The 21,144-nt window shown below is 42.5% G+C and overlaps 1 protein-coding gene across 2 annotated transcripts in view; it reads right to left on the reverse strand.

Annotated features, from left to right (window-relative positions):
* Positions 1 to 315: 315 nt before the first annotated feature.
* The window catches only part of zgc:171775 (STKc_p38 domain-containing protein), a 39,043-nt gene continuing 18,214 nt past the window's right edge, over positions 316 to 21,144 (reverse strand). The window contains exons 5-12 of one of the 2 annotated variants that reach the window (XM_059944749.1): positions 20,678 to 20,707; positions 18,513 to 18,560; positions 15,564 to 15,678; positions 12,760 to 12,831; positions 7,248 to 7,327; positions 5,813 to 5,891; positions 1,950 to 2,123; positions 318 to 540 (exon numbers count right to left, since the gene is read on the reverse strand). In XM_059944749.1, coding sequence (XP_059800732.1) covers positions 479 to 540; positions 1,950 to 2,123; positions 5,813 to 5,891; positions 7,248 to 7,327; positions 12,760 to 12,831; positions 15,564 to 15,678; positions 18,513 to 18,560; positions 20,678 to 20,707 — 660 coding nt within the window. In that variant the 3' untranslated portion in view covers positions 318 to 478. Of the gene's footprint in view, positions 541 to 1,949; positions 2,124 to 5,812; positions 5,892 to 7,247; positions 7,328 to 12,759; positions 12,832 to 15,563; positions 15,679 to 18,512; positions 18,561 to 20,677; positions 20,708 to 21,144 lie in introns of both variants that reach the window. The other variant, XM_059944750.1, reaches the window with a different exon arrangement.

The following is a 21,144-nucleotide window of genomic DNA, read 5'->3' on the forward strand; positions in this document are numbered from 1 at the left end:
TATAGATTCTGTAACATAAAATCTACAGTGGCATACATGAATCCCAGATTGGCCTCTAGAGCCACTTGAGGAGCCACCAATAGACAACCCCTCAGGAAAACAACATACTGCACTCAAGTGACCGTGCTGCTGCTACTACTACTGCCATTGCTTATTCCAATGCTGCGCCTACTACTGCTACCATTGCTCCTACTACTACTGCGACAGCTATTTCTGCTTCTGCTAATGCTACTGATACTGCTGCTACAACTACAAAGCGCTGCTACTCCTACTGCTCCTGCCACCGCTCCTGCTCTCCTCTCCCCCTTCCATATGAACACACCAGTTAGTGCCATCTTCCACGTGTGTGCTTTTATTTAATATTTCTGTTATTGTGCACAGACACAAGAAGAACAGATGCAGATTAACTGCTAGTACGTGGCTTCATGGTTCCAAATTCATTTCAGATGAGTGTACTGCTTCTAGCGACCGAGCTGCATCAGGTTGCCATTTGCCTTGGGTTCTCTGGGTCAAAAGTTGTAATCTCCATGTGAAGAAGACCTAGAGAGGAGGGGGTGGGGAAAAAAAGTTTAGAAATGTCCATACCTAAAGCCATGGGAACAGACAGCTATTTTGTTTCAATGGCCCTCATGCAGTAAAACTGTTTGTTTTGGGCAATTAAGCCTAATTTCAGATTCTCAGAGTTTCCTTTGTCAGGCATCTTTGTAGAGGGCAATTGCAGTTTTTCTATAAAAATCCCCCTTATGTTTTTCCCTTTTATACATGATATTTATACAATTTTGGCCACATGGCCATGAATATAATGGATCCCATTATAGCTGCAAGTTTGCTTGCATCTACAGGGAGAAAATTGTTGCAGAGTGATCATCTTATCATTACTCTGCCTGAAATATTATGCATTCAAATTGAACGGAACACATGCTGTGGCTTACTAATGCATTATTATATCAGCAACAGAGTGAAAATAGTATTCTGCTTGTCTACAGAGTGGACATCTTGAAAATCAAAATGATAAAAGCTAAGAATAGTTTATACCGTGAACATGCATTTTATGCATTCTTCAAGGTAAGAAGCCTTTCAAATGTACCTTGGTGCCTTCTTTCAAAAAAAGATTTTGGCAGTTAACTTCAAAATCTATGAGTGTTGCTGTTGAGGAATAAGTGCCTACTAGCGAATACCAGCTATGGGCCTGAAATATTGACTGTTTCTCATAATACCGATGCTGCCTGGCCTGTTGCTCATTCCAGCATTTTCTGATTTCATTTAAGATAATAATTTGCCTTGATTCAAATTTGTATGCAGCTCCATATAATGTCACTCACTCCCACACCCAGAGAACTTTTGAAAATCCAAGTCACGTGAGGGGAAGGGAAGATGAGGTGCATCTTTCAATATTATTGCCTTACAGCCTGGTGGTGCTTACCTGTTTCTGACTCTACATGCACCATGACATACTGGAATCCTGTACACCAAATATGGGATGTCAACTACTAGTCAGTTATTGCATTTGGATCATAAAGAATCAACAGTAAATACAAAAGATTCTGTAGACACTTGAAATCCAGAGCAATACGCACATAATGCTGGAGGAGCTCTGCAGGTCAGGAAGCATCTATGATAATGGATAAATAAAATTATATTTATTTTTTATAATAATAAAAAACCTGTACATTACTATATTTTATATATAGATAGATAGATAGAGAAAGAGTGATGTACAAGTTTTTTTAATTATTATGTATTCCATGTACTTCTGCCACAATACAACAAATTTAATGGCAAACACCAGTGACATTAAGCCTGATTGTGATTATGATTCCATATTTCCTCCTTCTCATGACCCATCTCCTTTCAAATCAGTGTCAATGGAGGGCACGGCCCCAGAAATACACCTCTCTGAACTTCCAGAGATAACAGTGTAATTGCAAGAGAGCCTGAGTAATACTTGCTTTTCCATTCTTCAACCTTTAGGTCCAGGCTTTCAAAGGAATCATCATATGGTTCTGCTTCTGGCTCGTTGTTTGGATCATGGTGCTCGCTGAGATAGGGATGTTCTAATGCCTCACTGGCTGTTATTCTTCTGTCTGGATCTAGATTTAGCATCCTTTCTAGCAGGTCAACAGCTAAGGGAGATTTGAGAAATCTGTAAATGACATGGTTACACACACCCACTGTAAGGTATATACAGTGAAAGCAAAATATATGTAAAATAAACACTCTCATCATTAAGGTATTCCTTGTCAAGTTCTCAACCACCCTTCGGGTATTACATACTACTGGTATTTTTTCCTTCCTTTTGTTTCCCACCCCCCCCCACCCCCATTGTTCCCATGTCTCTATTTTTGTTATGCAAACATTTAAAGGTATTTTCATCAATAAAGGAGCTCAGACTTGCCAGGCACATATCAACAGCCGCCATCCCTTTCCCTCCATCAATCTTCAGGTGCTGTCAATATACAGTGGCATGCAAAAGTTTGGGCACCCCTGGTCAAAATTTCTGTTACTGTGAATATCTAAGCGAGTAAAAGATGACCTGATTTCCAAAAGGCATAAAGTTAAAGATGACACATTTCTTTAATGTTTTAACAAGATTATTTTTTTATTTCCATCTTTTACAGTTTCAAAATAACAAAAGAGAAAATGGGCCCGAAGCAGCAGTTTGGGCACCCTGCATGGTCAGTAGTTAGTAACTCCCCCTTTAGCAAGTATCACAGCTTGTAAACGCTTTCTTTACCAGCTAAGAATTTTTCCATTCTTGTTTGGGGGATTTTTGCCCATTCTTCCTTGCAAAAGGCTTTTAGTTCTAGTTGAGTGTTGCATGCACTGTTCTTTTGAGGCCTATCCACAGATTTTCGATGATGTTTAGGTCAGGGGACTGTGAGGGCCACGGCAAAACCTTCAGCTTGTGCCTCTTGAGGTAGTCTATTGTGGATTTTGAGGTGTGTTTAGGTTCTTTGTCCTGTTGTAGAAGCCATCCTCATTTCATCTTCAGCTTTTTTTTTTTACAGACAGTGTGATGTTTGCTTCCAGAATTTGCTGGTATTTAATTGAATTCATTCTTCCCTCTACCAGTGAAATGTTCCCCGTGCCACTGGCTGCAACACAAGCCCAAAGCATGATCGATCCATCCCTGTGCTTAACAGTTGGAGAGGTGTTCTTTTCATGAAATTCTGCACCCTTTTTCTCCAAACGTACCTTTGCTCATTGCTGCCAAAAATTCTATTTTAACTTCATCAGTCCACAGGACTTGTTTCCAAAATGCATCAGGCTTGTTTAGATGTTCCTTTGCAAACTTCTGACACTGAATTTTGTGGTAAGGATGCAGGAAAGGTTTTTCTCTGATGACTCATCCATGAAGGTTATATTTGTGCAGGTGTCGCTGCACAGTAGAATAGTGCACCACCACTCCAGAGTCTGCTAAATCATCCTGAAGGTCTTTTGCAGTCAAACGGGGGTTTTGATTTGCCTTTCTAGCAATCGTAAGAGCAGTTCTCTCGGAAAGTTCTCTTGGTCTTCCAGACCTCAACCGTTCCTGTCAACTGCCATTTCTTAATTACATTATGAACTGAGGAAACAGCTACCTGAAAATACTTTGCTATCTTCTATTAGCCTTCTCCTGCTTTGTAGGCATCATTTATTTTAATTTTCAGAGTACTAGGCAGCTGCTTAGAGGAGCCCATGGCTGCTGATAGTTGGGATAAGGTTTGAGGAGTTAAAGCTTTGAAATTTGCATCACCTGGCCTTTCCTAACAATGACTGTGAACAAACCATAGCCCTAACAAGCTAATTAGGGTCTGAGACCTTGGCAAAAGTTATCTGAGAGCTCAAATCTCTTGGGGAGCCCAAACTTTTGCATGGTGCTCCTTTCCTTTTTTTCACTCTAAAATTGTGCAAAACAAAGATAATACACTAATCTTGATTAAAATGTTAAAAAGAATGTTTCATCTTTAACTTTATGACTTTTGGAGATCATTTCATCTTCTACTCACTTAACTAATCACAGTAACAGAAATTTTGACCAGGGATGCCCAAACTTTTGCATGCCACTGTATGGCAGATAGGGTGTAATGAGGAGATAGAAGACATCATTCATTTTGATAGAAAAAGTAGAAAAGCATTATCTTCCTTTGTTAAAGAAATGAGCGATTTTTATGGTCTTAATGCTCAGAGAGACTTAAGTGTCCTCCTCATCAACTTAAAGTCCTCAATTCTAAAAATTATAAGGAATAGAGCTGGTAGGCAAATTGTGTTTGTTCTGTTATTCAGTGAGGTAGTGAACGATTATTTTTACCACATTATTATTACCATGCACCTCCCTTTGAACAGAATATACCTGGTGACACAACCTCCACAGCCCTCATTGTGCTTTCAGTGAAGGATTTCAATCCTGAGTGATAGTTAATTTGAGAACGTGACCCCTGGTTCTAGGTGCACAGCTAGAAGAAATGATGTCCCTAAGTATATCTTTCAAACTTCCAAGAATTTGTTTTAAAATGACTTTTTAAACTTGAATGTGTAACCAATCTCTCACCTGTCAACCAACTCTTACCACACCTCAGAATTTCCTTTCCAGAAACCAATCTTTTCCACACAGCCTCCATCACATTTCCTTTAGTTTGCTAGACCAGACACCCACATAATATTCTACATTTAATCTCACCAGAACCTTCTCTAATTTCAAAGTGATATCAACGCTTTCATGCTCGAACTCTATTCACAAATGTACGATTTGCCTTCCTAATTACAAGCTGCATTTATTTTAGTTAGAGATAAAGCACGCAACAGGCCCTTCTGGCCCTTCAAGCTGTGCCACCTCTTTAACCCGAGCCTAATCACAGGACAATTTACAATGGCCAATTAACCTACTAACTGGTACCTCTTTGGACTGTGGGAGGAAACCAGAGCACTCAGAGGAAACCCACGTGCACACAGCAACAACATGCAAACTTGCTTTCTTACAGGGGATGCCAGAATTGAACTCCGATGCCCTGAGCTGTAAAAATGTTTTCTAACCACTATGTACAGTAGTGCTAATAATTGCATGTTAACGTTCAGTGATTTGTGTACAAGGACATTAGAGTCTCTTTTTTGAATAAAAGATACTGCTTTTCTATTTTTTCTATCAAAATGAATGAGCCCTCTATCTCCTCATTACATCCAAGCTTCCATAAATTCACAGCGTCTCTGTTGCACTCCGTATCCTCCTCAGACTGCACCGCCCCTCAACATTGCATCATGGGGAAACTTAGATATACTACATTTAGTCCCTTCCTACAAATCAATGATGTAGAACGGGTGGAACCCCAACAGTGAACCTTTAGTCACAACCTTACAACCCCAGAAAACATGAATTCAACTCATTATACTTGTCTGTTTACCAGCATGAATTGAGGATTGGTTTATTACCTCTCATCCAATGGGCTTCACCTTTGGTTAATAATCTCTTATATGGTACCTTTTGAAGAACTTTTCAACTATAAAGCCACCACATCCACTGGTCCCCTTATCTATCTTGACAATTGCAGCTCCAAGAAAACAAAACTGTCGTCAAAAACACAAGAGATTCTGCCGATGCTGAAAATCCAGTGTAACACAAGCAAAATGCTGGAGGAACTCAGCACATCAGGCAGCGTCTACGGAGGGGAATAAAAAGTTGACGACTCTGGCTGAGACCCTTCATCAGTACCTGCTGAGTTCTTCCAGAATCTGTGTGCTACTCATGCCAAACATGATTTTCCTTACATAAATCCCTGTTAATTCTGCACAATCCTACTATTCATGCTCATATAAGTTTTGTGAATATTACCCATACCTTGTGCTTTCATTGTGGGAAAAATTTGTTGGAATTTTTTCTTCTCTTGTGGTATGAGGGAACGGACATAGTCTCTTGCCTGAGGAAATTAAAAAGGTAACACCGTCAAGCAGAGTGGATGATAAAACTTATGTTGATTTCAATTTCGGGCCATGGTTGGCAGCTTATCCAGACGGCAAATTCTGATCTCAAACCTCTGCTGCCTCGTGGCTATGCCCACTGGTGGGGAAGGCTTTGGCAGCAAACCCTGAGGAAAAATCTGGAGAACGAGTCCCTAAGCCAATCCTATATTGGCTTCAAAATTGATTGGCAACTCCTGTGACGTCACTAGTGGCAGTCTCTGCCGTTCTTTTGGATTCATCAGCTGCATGGGGTGGGGGGGGGGGCCTTCTGCATGGGCAACAGCTTGCTCTCCATATTGTAACGCCTTGGCTTGCATATCAACTTCAACCGCTAAACTACAATGCCAATGGAGCACACAAACACAACTCAGTCCAACCATTCCCTTAAAGAGATCCCATTCTGTAAGTGGATTCATGTAAGTGAGTGCTTATTGTACTCACATTAGCTAGCACTTGCTCTGAGTACAGTAAGCACTCACATCAAATGTGTGAATGACAGTTTTATATTGTTACATTAGCATTTGTGTTCATGTTATACTGTTAGCATTAGCATTTATGTAAAAGTTGGATAATGGCGTAATCTAATTGATGCCTCATCAGACAGACTGTTTAGACTCACGGCAGCTGTCAGAAACACACATATCACAGAAACAAGCCTTCCATTCCTCAGAGTCCACCAGCATACTCTCATCCCATTTTAGGCTCCTTGCAATTCTATCAACTTGTCCCAGATTCAACCTGCACACTGGGGACAATTTACAGCGACTAATTGACCTATCACCTAATGTATGCCTCTGAGATGTGAGGGAGGTTCACCAGAGCACTTGGGACAACCGACAGGGCACAGGTGATCATGCAAACTTCAAAGCTAGAAAGCTTGAATCATTTGTACTAAGGAACAGAGTTACTGTAAAATGGTACCTCACTAAGAAATTGAGGTTTCAGAAAAGCAAGAAGGCTGATTAGCAAATGGCTTCAGAGCATTCTTAAAAAGCTTTTGCACTGTAGAGGAAGTATGATCAATCCTCTGTTCAGACTCACAATAAGCTTCATTGTACTTTCCATTACACTGTGCTCAATGGCAGCTTTTGGAGGCAGAAGGCTAAGGTTGTTGTCTCACCATAGAGTAGAGGAACTCCAAAATCTAGCCTGCTCTGTTAGGCGTGCCACAGAACTAGAATGGCTATCCTTTGCAGTGAGATATTAAAACAGGCCAAACCTGCCAAACAGGTCAATTGAAGGAGACTGCATGACACTTTTATAGTGGTATTCTCCTGTGACTACCCAATAAATAAAAGGTAGTAGATACATACATCTTTGTTCTTCATTTTCTCCACCAGGTACTGTGGTGGTATTCCTGTTACATTCATGATCTTTTTCAGTTGGTCAAAATCTAAACTGAAAAGTTAAAGAAACACTGAACTAAATTATAATTGTCTTCATATCTGGTCAGAAAAAAATACCTATAGTCTTCACTTTATTATGTCAATAAATATTCATTCCAAAAGCAGGAAAAACAATTATTTTCAAAATTCCAAAGAAACATATATAAATAAAGAAGAGATTTTGCAGATGCTGGAAATCTAGACCAACACACAAAATGCTGGAGAAACTCAGCAGGTCAGGCAGCATCTATGGAAATGAATAAACAGTAAATGCTTCGGGCCGAGACTCTTCATCAGGACTGGAAAGGAAGGGGGAGGATGCCAGAATAAAAAGGTAGGGGGAGGGGTGAAGGAGGATAGCTAGGAAGAGAGATAGGTGGGTGGGGGAGGGGGATGGAGTAGAAAATTGGATGTGACAGGTGGAGAGAAGGAATCTGATAGGAGAGGAGTGTGGATCAGGGGAGAAAGGGAGGAGGAGGGGCACCAAGAGAAGTTGATGGAGAGCGAGGAAAAGAGATAAGAGACAAAAATGGGGAACGGAAGAAAAAGGAAGGGGAAGGGAAAGAAAAACATTCCCAGAAGGAGAATTCAATGTCCATGCCATCAGGCTGGAGTCCACCTAGACAGAATATGAGCTGTTGCTTCTCCAAGCTGAGTGCGGCATCATCATGGCAAAAGCGGAAGCTATGGACTGACATACTGGAATGGGAGTGGGGACAGGAATCAAAATAATTGACCACCGGGAAATCCCACAGGTCACCCAACTTACACTGGGTCTTACCAATGTAGTGGAGGCCATATTGGGAGCATGGATACAGTAGATAGCCCTATCAGATTCACAGGTGAAGTGTTGACTCACCTTCAAGGCTTTTTGGGGCCCTGAATGGAGTTGAATTGACAGGTGTAGCATTTTGTTACTTGCAGGAGTATGTGCCAGGAGAGGGAGGGACAAATGTACAGGGAGTCACAGAGGGAGTGAACCCTGTGGAAAGCGTGAAGATGTGCTTGCTGATAGGATCCCATTGAAGATGGAGGAAATTGCAGAGAATGATTTCTAAGATGTGGAGGCTCACGGGATGGAAAGCAAAGAAAAGAGGAACTCTATCCCTGTTAAGGCGGTAGAAAGATGAGCATCGATGTCTGGGAAACTGAGGAGATGCAGGTGAGGGCACCGTCAATGGTGGAGGAAGGGAATCACTGTTTTTTGAAGAAGGAGGACATCCTGGAAATGAAGGCCTCATTTTGTGAACTGATGCAGCAGAGACAAAGGAACTGAGAACAGGGAATAGCATTTCTACAGGAGACAGAGTAGGAACAGATATAGTCAATATCGCCATGGAAATCGGTAGATTTACAAAGGATGTTGGTAACCAGTTTGTCTCCAGAAATGGCAACAGTAAGATCGAGAGGGTGTTAGAAATGGACCAAGTGAATTTATGGGCAAGTCGTTGAGATTGAGAAGCTTGGTGTGGGTGTCTGAAGCAGCACCAATGCAGAAGTCAACGTAGCCCAGAAAGAGTTGGGAGCATTTCCAAGGAAGACTTGGAATATGGACTCACAAACAAGAATATATGCAGATGCTGGAAATCTGAACAACAGGCACAAAATGCTGGAGGAACTCAGCAGGCCAGGCAGCATCTATGGAAAAGAGCACAGTCGGCGTTTCAGGCCAAGACCCTTCAGCAGGGCTGGAGGAAAAAGACGTGGAGTAGAGTTAAAAGGTGGGGGGGGGGGGGGTTGGCGAGAGAAGAGAGAAACACAAGGTGATAGGTGGAACTGGGAAGGTGGGGAGGGGTGAAGTAAAGAGCTGGGAAGTTGACTGGTGAAAGAGACACAGGACTGATGAAGGGGGAGTCTGATAGGAGAGGACAGAAAGCCATGGAAGAAAGAAAAGAGGGAGGAGGACCAGAAGGAGGCAATGGCAGGCAAGGAGATAATGTAAGTGAGGGAAAAGGGGAGGGGAATGGTGAAGTGGGGGGGTCATTACCAGGAGATCAAAAAATGGATGTTCCCCATCACTGGACCGCCTGCAGTTTGCGTACCATCCCAACTGCTCAACAGATGATGCCATTGCCACCACGTTTGGATGCTGTTCATAGACTTCAGGTCAGCATTCAACACAATCATCCCTCAGAAACTGATTGGAAAGCTGAGCCTACTGGGCCTCTCTCTGCAACTGGATCCTAGACTTCCTGACTGGGAGACCTCAGGCAGTCCGGATCGGGAGCAGCATCTCCAACACCATCACGCTGAGCACGGGGGCCCCCCAGGGTTGCGTGCTCAGTCCACTGCTGTTCACTCTGCTGACCCACGACTGTGCTGCAACACACAGCTCGAACCACATCATCAAGTTCACTGATGACATGACATGACCGTCATCAGCAAAAACAACAAGTCAGCTTACAGAGAGGAGGTGCAGCGGCTAACAGACTGGTGCAGAGCCAACAACCTGTCTCTGAATGTGAACAAAACAAAAGAGATTGTTGTTGACTTCAGGAGGGCACGGAGCAACCACTCCCTGCTGAACATCGACAGCTCCTTGGTAGAGATCGTAAAGAGCACCAAATTTCTTGGTGTTCACCTGACAGAGAATCTCACCTGGTCCCTCAACACCAGCTCCATAGCAAAGAAAGCCCAGCAGCGTCTCCACTTTCTGTGAAGGCTGAGGAAAGTCCATCTCCCACCCCCCTCCCCCACCCCCCACCCCCATCCTCATCACATTCTACAGGGTTGTATTGAGAGCATCCTGAGCAGCTGCATCACTGCCTGGTTCGGAAATTGCACCATCTTGGATCGCGAGACCCTGCAGAGGATAGTGAGGTCAGCTGAGAAGATCATCGGGGTCCCTTTTCCCACCTTTACGGACATCTACACTACACGCTGCATCCGCAAAGGAAACAGCATTGTGAAGGATCCCACACACCCCTCATACAATCTCTTCTCTCTCCTGCCGTCTGTGAAAAGGCTCCAAAGCATTCAGACTCTCACTACCAAACTATGTAACAGTTTCTTCCCCCAAGCTATCAGACTCCTCAATACCCAGAGCCTGGACTGACATCTTGCCCTATTGTCCTGTTTATTATTTATTGTAATGCCTGCACTGTTTTTGTGCACTTTATGCAGTCCAGTGTAGGTCTGTAGTCTTGTGTAGCTTTCTCTGTTTTTTTTTACATAGTTCAGTCTAGTTTTTGTACTGTTTCATGTAACACCATGGTCCTGAAAAACATTGTCTCATTTTTACTATGCACTGTACCAGCAGTTATGGTCGAAATGACAATAAAAGTGACTTGACTTGACTTGACTTGATGCCGTCAGGTTGGAGGCTACCCAGGCGGAATACAAGGTGTTGTTCCTCCAACCTGAGCATGGCTTCAGTGTGACAGTGGAGGAGGCCATGGAAAGACACATCAGAATGGGATGTGGAATTAAAATGTGTGGCCACTGGGAGATCCCGCTTTTTCTGGCAGACGAGCGTAGGTGCTCGGCAAAGAGGTACCCAATCACTGATTTACAGGAGGCCACACCAGGAGCACCAGATGTAGCATCTGTCCCCAACTGACTCACAGGTTGGGTGTTGCCTACCTGGAAGGACTATTTAGGTCCCTGATTGGTAGTGAGGGAAGAGTTGTAGGGGTAGGTGAACCGTTAGCAATGATAAGTGCCAGGAGGGAGGTCCGCAAGATGGACGATTGTGAGCACCTAATTCCATCCATCAGGTATCAGTGACACAGTTTCACCGAGCACCTAGGCTCCATCCGACAGAGAAAGTGGGATCTCTCAATGGGCACCCATTTTAATTCCACTTCCCATTCCCATTCCTTGGCCTCCTCTGCTACTGCGATGAAACCACACTCAGGTTGGAGGAACAACACCTTATATTCGATCCAGGTAGCCTCCAACTGATGGCATGAACATTGATTTCTCAAATTTCCGCCCATGACAACCCCACCCACCACCACTCCTCATTCCCTCTCTCATCTTATCTCCTTACCTCCCCCTTTTCCTTCTTATATGGCCTTCTGTCCTCTCCTATCAGATTCACAATTCTCCAGCCCTGTGTCTCTTTCACCAATCAACTTCCCAGCTCTTTACTTCACCCCTCTCCCTCCCAGTTCCACCTATCACCTTGTGTTTCTCTCTCCCCTCCCCCCCCCCCCACCTTTTAACTCTACTCCACAAATCTTTTCTCCTCTCCTGATGAAGGGTTTCAGTCCAAATCATCGACTGTACTTTTCCCCCCATAGATGCTGCCTGGCCTGCTGAGTTTCTCGAGCATTTTGTGTGTGTTGTTTGGATTTCCAGCATCTGCAGATTTTCTTGTTAGTGACAGGTGCCCATGGCTCCCCCTTGAGTTTGGAGAAAGTATGATCATATTTCCATCTGTTACAAGTGTTTTCATTTCTATCCAAGCTAAAAGTTTGACCCCTTTCCAAGGTGTCAGCTTTTCAACATAGTGTGTAATTAGAACTTAAGCAGGAACAACACTTCTTTCCAAATATAATATTTTAGAAACATTATTATAGTCTTAGCAAAGTAAAATCCTTTAATTTTAATTTGATTAAAATCTTGCATCCTTCACTTATTCAAATTAATGATTGACAGATTAATTTGTTATAGTAAAAATAAGAATAAAGAAACTAATTCCAAACTGGCATACAATTAAAGAGAGTTAGTGTAATTGGAAGAGGGTTTACTTCATAGTCAATTTTACACCATATTTAGTTATGTAAAGGCATGGCCAAAACCATGTAAGGTTTGTTATGAATATACCACTCTCTTCTTTACTGGGGAAGTTTCCTTTTAACTTGAAAAAGATGCCCCTGCTTTGAAGAGGACGGAAATGACTGGTGTCAAACCCAGTTGATCTCACTGGCTGGGAGAGTAACAACCTTTTTTTTCTGAAATACAATTGCAGATCCTAGAATTTTGAAATTATAACTCAAAATGTGAGCTATATATATATTAGATCAGGGTCATTTATGCAGAAAGACATTGCCTTAACATTTCTAGTCAACCACCTCATAAGTGTTGGATGATCAAACTCTAATTTAAAAACGCAAACACGAGGAAATCTGCAGATGCTGGAAATTGAAACAACACACACAAAATGCTGGTGGAGCACAGCAGGCCAGGCAGCATCTATAAGCATCTAAACAGTCGACGTTTCGGGCTGAGATCCTTCGTCAGGACGACTGTGATCCTGACGAAGGGTCTCGGCCTGAAACATCAACTATACTTCTTCCTGTAGGTGTTGCCTGGCCTGCTGCGTTCCACCAGCATTTTGTGGGTGTTGCTCTAATTTAAAAAATCCCTTTTCATCAATTATGACAATTTCCAGCATTTATTATTTTAATTTTTTGTTTCTGAATGGTGTATTCACCTAATTATAGAATAAATTCCTTCCCCTTAAAATTTGTGCAGATATTTATTCCAAGGATACGGTCAAATCCAGGGAAGAACACAGATCCTGTGACCATCTCAGCTAGGATGCAGCCCACGGACCAAATATCCACTGCATGGCAAGGTGAGAAAAAGCAAGTCTTAGATAAATGTTCTTGGAAAACAGACAATCTGGTTAAACTCTTTGAGAAGTTAAATAGAGATGTGATATTGTTAAAATAAATGTATTTTTCTTGGTGCTACCTTCATCCATTTCCTCCCCCACCTTAATCTTTCCCTTTCCTTGTCACCTTCCTGGATAAGAAAACAGTTTATTTTACAATGATACAAGATCTAACACAGAAAGAATCAAAATCAAAAATATTCTGAGGATCATAATAAGATCTCAGACAATTGCAGTGAGATAGGAACCAGTTAATTGAGCATTTAGATTCATAAACCCATGGTCAGAGCAACAATTCAGACACAAAACATTTCATAGTAACTTCTGTTGCTGGTTTATTGAATATTCCACATTTCTGATTTATGGTATGTATAATATGTGGCTTCTTGTCTATAACTTCTTAGATTCTGGCTTTCCAGATAGAGCTATAGAAAACCACAGCCTAGAAACAGGCCTTTTTGCCTATCTAGTCAATGCTGACCTGATCTTCTGCATAGCCTCATCTACCTGCTCCTGGACCACAGGCCTCTATACCCCTCTAACCCATGTATGTATCCAAATCCACAATTAATCCCCTCCATTGACAGCTTGTTCCATACTTACATCACCCTCTGAGTGAAGAAGCTCCCACTCAAATTCCCCTTAAGTACCCCACCGATGATCCCACCAGTTACTGCTGCCTTGATACGCCACAATGAAGTGAGGCAATGGAGTGAAGGCAGAATGTACCCAACTCCGGCCTGACAAAAATAACATCAGGTAACGAGCCTCTGCTCCAGATACTGGGAAAGCAGGGTCACCTGAGAAAAGGGTGGAGGTTAGATGGAGCAGACGGATGGGAGAGAGAGAAAACAGAAACATATGCAAAGAGAGAGGTGGGGGAAGGGAGAAAGATGTCAAAGGGGAAGCAGAGAAAGTAAAAGAAAGAATATACAGTGGCAGGCCGGCACTGACTTCTCCCAGTCATGGGGTCCAGTCTTGGGTCTTTTCATCAAATGATATCTCAGGTTTGGTATTATTCATGATCTCTAACTGAACTGCACTCCCACTCCTTTCCCATTTCTTTCTTACATCTCTTTTCTGTTACATTCTTCTTCACTCCTCATTCCCTTTCTCTTCAAACATTCCATTTGATCCTGCCCATTAGTACCTCTTCCCTCTAGGATACCCTTTCTACGTATGGACCAACTCTCTTTGCCTCCCCTGTTTCCCATCTGTCCTGGCCCTCCGTGTTCTCTCCCATCCCTCTGAGTCTTTTTCTTCCTCCCCTTTTTGCCAAAGTATGTTCCAATTCAAATCAATCTTTGGCTGAAATCCTTTAGGTATTTATCTTCAAGTGGGAGGTGTTATGGTGAGTCCAAACAACCAATACCTATTGGTCAGCTGACAACCAATCCCAGGCTGACTTTCACTAACTGTTCGTTGTTCCTATCATTGGCTTGAATGCCCTATGGCTAAACTATTTAAAGATGTAGGGTTGTAGGGTTTGGGATGCTACTTTGGGATGTAGGGTTGAGGTTTGAATTTTTTATACTGAATAAAGGAGGATTTCAAGTTCCAGCTTTGTCCTATGTCCTGGCTTTGGGTCACATCTGTAGGTGGCAAACACAACACAACCTCCCTCTGTCTTTCCCACTGTGCTATCCCTCAGTGCCCCTACCTGTGAGTCCTTCCTCACTCAATGTTCCCTCCATCAGGAAACTCCCCCCCCCCCCACACATTGTGCCTCTTTATGATAACTGCCTAACCCTCCCCCTCCTTCTGTAGTACCAATTCCATTTCCTTTGAGGCCAACAACTCTGTGCTTTTCACGGTACACCTCCAACCTCAGTTCCTACTCTTCCACTTCCTTTGTGCCCACGCTGCTCCACACTCTCCCATTGCTCATCCCTCAGTACTTCCCAATATCCCACCTATCTGTACTCTCAGCCTCTGGGATCCCCTGTTTCTCTGTCCCTTACTCTCGCTCCTATTATGCACTACACTCTTTAGCCTCTCTGTACACCCATTCACTCCCTGCTCCTTTTGTGCTTCCTCATTCCTCCTTCCCTGTACAGTCCCCAATTTTCCACCTTCCGCACCCTTTCACTCCTGGGTCCTTTGTGTTCCTCAAGGTTCAGGACTGTTTAATTTCACAAGTGTAAAGGAGATGAAATAATTGTTACTCTGGATCCAATGAAGTACAGAAAGAAAAACACAATAAGGTAAGACTAAAAAAATCAATAATAATGGGGGAAAAAAAACAATCCTGATTACTCCTCGATCTACACCTCTCCTTATGAGTTGCACTTTCACTCCATCTTGTCCCTTTTGTCTCTCCTGCATCTCTTCAAATATACTGTTGTAGACTGCACTCCTATTAACTCTAAAACATATTGAGTAAGTACATGGTTTATTATGATTAACATTTTAATCACTTAACAGTGATAGTTACAATGCTCCAGTGTTAAGGATGCTTTTGATGTTATATTATAATGTCATAATATTGATAATAAACAGCAACCAATAAAAAATTTCTAGCGGGTATCAGCGAACAAGGGAATTCCATACTTACAACTTGCATTATTGTTCTACTTCAAAATTTAGTGTGAAGTCATAGCAAATTTATTGAGCATTAGGTGTGCTCCTCAGAGATTTAACAAGAGAAGTTCAGGAAGGGTTGACCGGTGTATGACTCGTACCTGAGTAACTGTAATGCATCCAGTTGAGTATAACCTCCGGGGGTCGGTACCAGCGAGTAATAACATAGCCTGTCATCTCCAACTCGGTGTGACGAGCTAATCCAAAATCCAAGATCTGAAAGGAAGATCACATAACAAATGCAAAGGGTATTTATTTTTGAAAACCACCATAATTTTTGCAGATTGAAAGTAGTAAAAAAAAATAGAAATGTACATAAACACATCACCAGGTTTAAAGGAACAGTATATCCATGAGTCACAACAGAGCCTGTCATCTTGATGTGATCACCAGTCTAGTACCTGATGGCATTGTTATAATTCACTGCTGGTAAACACCTAACAATATTCTGATCATTTGTTTTTATGATTTTTTAATAAAACTTATTACCAAATGTTAAAAATGAAATATAAATGAAATCTAGTTTATTTAATTGACCCCTGTTTTACCTAACTCCTGCTAGCTTGACTCGTTTCCCTTGACACTTTTCCATGTTCTCCACCACTAAGATGGAACACAGCCTTTGGAAAAAGCTTCCTGCTCTTGGGGCACAACACACAGTCATACAGCTTGGAAAAAGGTCCGTCCATACAGACTGGGCTGCCCATCATACCGTAATGCATGTCGTAGGCCAGTATAAATTCACTCTCCTCCCCAGATTTGTGTTTTTTACTCTGTAACACACAATTTCTGCTTCTCCTTTTTCTCTCATCCTTGTCTGGGATGGTTACTGCCACCCCACTGTGACCCAGCCGCTGATTCTAGATTACCGGTAACTGGCTGGCCAGCTGGTGGAGCATAGGCATTAGCGCTGGACTCCGGAGCAAAGGTTTCTGAGTTCGAATCCAAGTCAGGCCACCCCAAGCACGCTTTCCATTCATGCCGGGTTGAGAGTCGAGCTAGCCACTCGGCCTCATAAAAAATACAGGGGTCAAGTCAGGAGCATTCATATTGCGACTTGGTTAATCTGAAAGGAGACCAATCCTGACTTCATGCGCCAGACAAGAATGGCTGACCATCTGGTGCAACATGCTAAAAAAAAACTGGTAACTGGTGGTTGTCTGGTCATTAGCTCTGAATTTCAAGCTAGGGCTCATTCATACAAACAACACACACAAAATGCTGCTGGAACACAGCAGGCCAGGCAGCATCTATAAGGAGAAGCACTGTCGACATTTCGGTCTGAGACCCTTCGTCAGGACTAACTGAAAGGAGAGATACTAAGAAAAATTAATTTCGCATTTCCCTCTCCCTCCACTACTTTCAAATCTCTTAGTATCTTTCCCTTTTTAAATTCAGAGTGGATTTTGGTTAATCATGACAGCAACTTATTAGGGACAAAGACTAATTAAGCTGGGATTCTGTTTGTTTCTTTGCGACACTAGACCACTTAATTGGGACAGGAGACTGTTGCCAAACAGATTCTAACTAGCGTCAGTCACTTGCACATGTGTGGTCTTTAGACATTACACCCTGCTTAGAGTTAACAGTTCTTGAACAGCGTCAGTTGTGTGTGTTTGTGTTCCAAAAGCAGTGATTTTTGTCACTGATAGTTGGGGAGAAATAAGCAGTGAGACAATTTGGAACTGTTTCGATCACTGCAGTTTCAAGCATTCAGGCTTGCAGATGCCCATAATGGCCAGGAGTGAAAATGAAACGATTTCACTACTTCAACAAGTTAGAAATCAGGAGGAATTTGAAGGTATAAACAGTCATCTTGAATGTTACAATGAAAATGAAGATTTGGAGTATGCAATTATCATAAAGTTTCCGGGTTTAAGATGGCAATACTGAAGTTGGCCGAACCGCTGACTGATGGTTCATAAGGCAAGAAATATGACTGACTACTTTATTAATAACACTTTTTCTGTGGTAAATTGTGATAAACTATCACCACAAACAATGAAGAGGCTGACTCGAGGGTCAAGGCATGCAGATGCAATACAAAATCGGAGCATAGCAAGTTTGAGGACAGGTGATCAGTCCAAGGTCAAGGCATGTTCAAGATGGAGCAAATCAGAGAGTCAGAGCTGAGGAGTTTTGGAGTCTGTCCACCTAAACCAGGAGTGTGGGTGGATTGACTTTAAATGCCGAGCCGATCTGGAAAGTTCAAGAACCAGCCAGAACATGGCAGCAAGGTCCAAACCCAGTGTGTATCGATGTAGCGGGCCTGGATCCTATTGCAGGGGATGTCCTGGTGGTTAGTCAGTTTAAAAGCTGGCCCAGAGAGACTGAAAAGGCAGGTTGGGACCAGAGGCGAGGTTTGGGCCGATTCCACGATGTTCACTCCTCTCCTCATGGCGCTGAGGTGGTGAGACTTCTCTCAGCTCCAGCTCCATATCTGCGAGCTTCACAGTGATTTGCACCCCTGACTGATGACCTGAGACTGACACTAAGGGTCTATTCTGGCTGCTCTGTGCTTCAGGGTCTGTGGACTCAATTTTGTCTGAACGCTGGAGCTCGCTTTGATTGTTCGCATGATCAATGTTTTCTCCCCCTCTCTATGAGCATTGGGATTTGGTCTCTTTTTTTTGAAAATTGGGTTCTTTTGGGTTACTTATTTAAGTGGAAGAATCTCAAGGTTATATAATTTATACATACTTTGAAAATAAATATGCTATGAACTTATGAAAGCATTGGATGAATGTAGTCCATTATATGTCTACGTTGATTTTGTTCATTTACAGCCAATTGAAACCAGTGTACAGCAGCATACACAGAATGAATTTCTCCATCGATAACAATAGGAACTAGTACATAGTTTTATAGTACTGTACTGTAGTAGTATTGATAGTATCCTAATTTGTTCATTTAAGTAGATAATTTGTTACTCAGTTTGTCCTTTTTATACCTTTTTAACTATTTCCACGGAACTTCAGCCAATTAGGGCAGATGCTTATTTGGGCCAGAATGTACCGGTCCCCATGTGTTCCAATTAACTGTGTCCTTACCTTCAGTTCACAGTTCCGGTTCACTGCTAGATTACCAGGTTTAAGGTCCTGCAAAGAATAAAGAGAAAAGTTTTAATACCATTTACAAATATTAATTATCTGAAGAGAAAAGATAGTAATTATTTGGTAAATAATTCAACAGGCTTACTATGGGATGTTTTGTTAGATGGACTTCCAGGAAGCTTTTGATAAAGTCCCACATAGGAGATTAGTGGGCAAAATTAGGGCATATGGTATTGGGGGCAGAGTACTGACATGGGTTGAAAATTGGCTGGCTGACAGGAAACAAAGAGTGGTGATTAACGGGTCCCTTTCAGAATGGCAGGCTGTGACCAGTGGGGTACCGCAAGGTTCAGTGCTGGGACCGCAGTTGTTTATAATATACATTAATGATTTAGATGAAGGGATTAAAAGTAACATTAGCAAATTTGCTGATAACACAAAGCTGGGTGGCAGTGTGAAATGTCAGGAGGCTGTTATGAGAATGCAGGGTGACTTGGACAGGTTGGGTGAGTGGGCAAATGTATAGCAGATGCAGTTTAATGTGGATAAATGTGAGGTTATCCACTTTGGTGGCAAGAACAGGAAGGCAGATTACTATCTAAATGGAGTCAAGTTAGGAAAAGGGGAGGTACATCGAGATCTAGGTGTTCTTGTACATCAGTCAATGAAAGCAAGCATGCAGGTACAGCAGGCAGTGAAGAAAGCTAATGGCATGCTGGCCTTTATAACAAGAGGAATTGAGTATAGGAGTAAAGAGGTCCTTCTGCAGCTGTACAGGGCCCTGGTGAGACCCCACCTGGAGTATTGTGTGCAGTTTTGGTCTCCAAATTTGAGGAAGGAGATTCTTGCTATTGAGGGAATGCAGCGTAGGTTCACAAGGTTAATTCCCGGAATGGCGAGACTGTCATATGTTGAAAGATTGGAGCGACTGGGCTTGTATACACTGGAATTTAGAAGGATGAGAGGGGATCTGATTGAAACATATAAGATTATTAAGGGATTGGACACACTGGAGCATGTTCCCACTGATGGGTGAGTCCAGAACAAGAGGCCACAGTTTAAGAATAAGGGGTAGGCCATTTAGAACAGAGATGCGGAAAAAACTTTTTCACCCAGAGAGTGGTGGATATGTGGAATGCTCTGCCCCAGAAGGCAGGGGAGGCCAAGTCTCTGGATGCATTCAAGAGAGAGTTAGATAGAGCTCTTATAGATAGCGGGGTCAAGGGATATGGGGAGTGAGCAGGAACGGGGTACTGATTGGGTACTGGTGGTGCTGGCTAGAAGGGCCGAATGGCCTACTCCTGCACCTACTGTCTATTGTCCATGGACACATGTTAGATCACAACTAATCAAAATATAATTTTACAAGTATGGAGGACTTGCCCTGTGACAAGATGAAGAAGCTCCTTGAAAAATATCTTTGAATTAACATGCTGTAAAATAAAAAATACTATAGAACAGTGGCTACTAACTGGTTTTATGCCTGGACCACAGAATTTAACTGAGGATTCCATGGACACCAGGCTCTTAACCCCTGCTGAAGAGGAAAGTCCTGGTTTGCAAGTCATTTTTCCCATAAACATGTCAGTATCTATTATGGTCCACAGTTTAAAAGGGTTGTTGCAGCTTGATGTTATTGCAACCTAAAAGTTCTTTGGAAGTCAAGAATGAAGCATAAAACGTGTTGCTTATGATTGATTAAGCATTACAAGAACAAAGGAACAAGGGAAAAGGAAAGACAGCAGGGAGCAAAAGTAAACCCTAATGACGGGGTGGGGGGAGAGGGGGAGGGAATGGGGAGAGGGAGGGGTAGAGAGAGAGAGGGAGGGGGTGCAGAGGGGAAGAGCAGGATGGGAAAGGGGAGGCAGAGAGGGAGGGGGAGTGAAAAAAACAAGGTCTGGTTCTCTTAAACCAAATTAATGATAACACTATTCCATTGCTTGAATTAATCAACAAAATTGGCCCTATTCAAGCAATGCAATACTCACTATTGAAACTGAGAAGTCTCCAGAAAGATACAAAGGCAACTGCTACCACTAAAAAACATGCTATATAGAAGCAATTATATCAAAATACAAAGAAGGATAAGAAAGTTAAAGTAGAAGGAAGATAACCATTATACAGTCCAATCTAACAAGGTTTATGGAAGTGAAATGCCTTACCCTGTGTATAATCCCAGCAGAATGGATGTACTGTGTGAGAAATAGGACACAAAATAAGTGTTAGTATCAAAGCAATAAAATCTTTGCACAAAAATTATAGTTGTAAAACTGGATAATTAACCCCCTACCTCTGAAGGTATCTGCATTTTGAATGGTATTGTGTCTGTGATGCCGTCAGATTTAGGTGGCATGGTAACATAGGGGTTAGTATAATGCTATTACAGGGTCAGTCACCGTAACTGTCTGTAAGGAGTTTGTACGTTCTCACATGCATTTCCCTCGTGTGCTGTGGTTTCCTCCAACAGTAGGAGGAACGTAGACTGGGTAAATGAAAGGAGGCTTTTTCCACTGAGGTTGGGTGAGACTAAAACTAGAGGTCATGGGTTAAGGGTGAAAGGTGAAAGGTACGTGAGGGGCAGCTTCCTCACTCAGAGGATGATGAGAGTGTGGACCGAGCTGCCAGTGCA

The sequence above is a fragment of the Hypanus sabinus genome, chromosome 19 (genome assembly GCF_030144855.1).
Source record: "Hypanus sabinus isolate sHypSab1 chromosome 19, sHypSab1.hap1, whole genome shotgun sequence".
Classification (NCBI taxonomy): domain Eukaryota; kingdom Metazoa; phylum Chordata; class Chondrichthyes; order Myliobatiformes; family Dasyatidae; genus Hypanus; species Hypanus sabinus.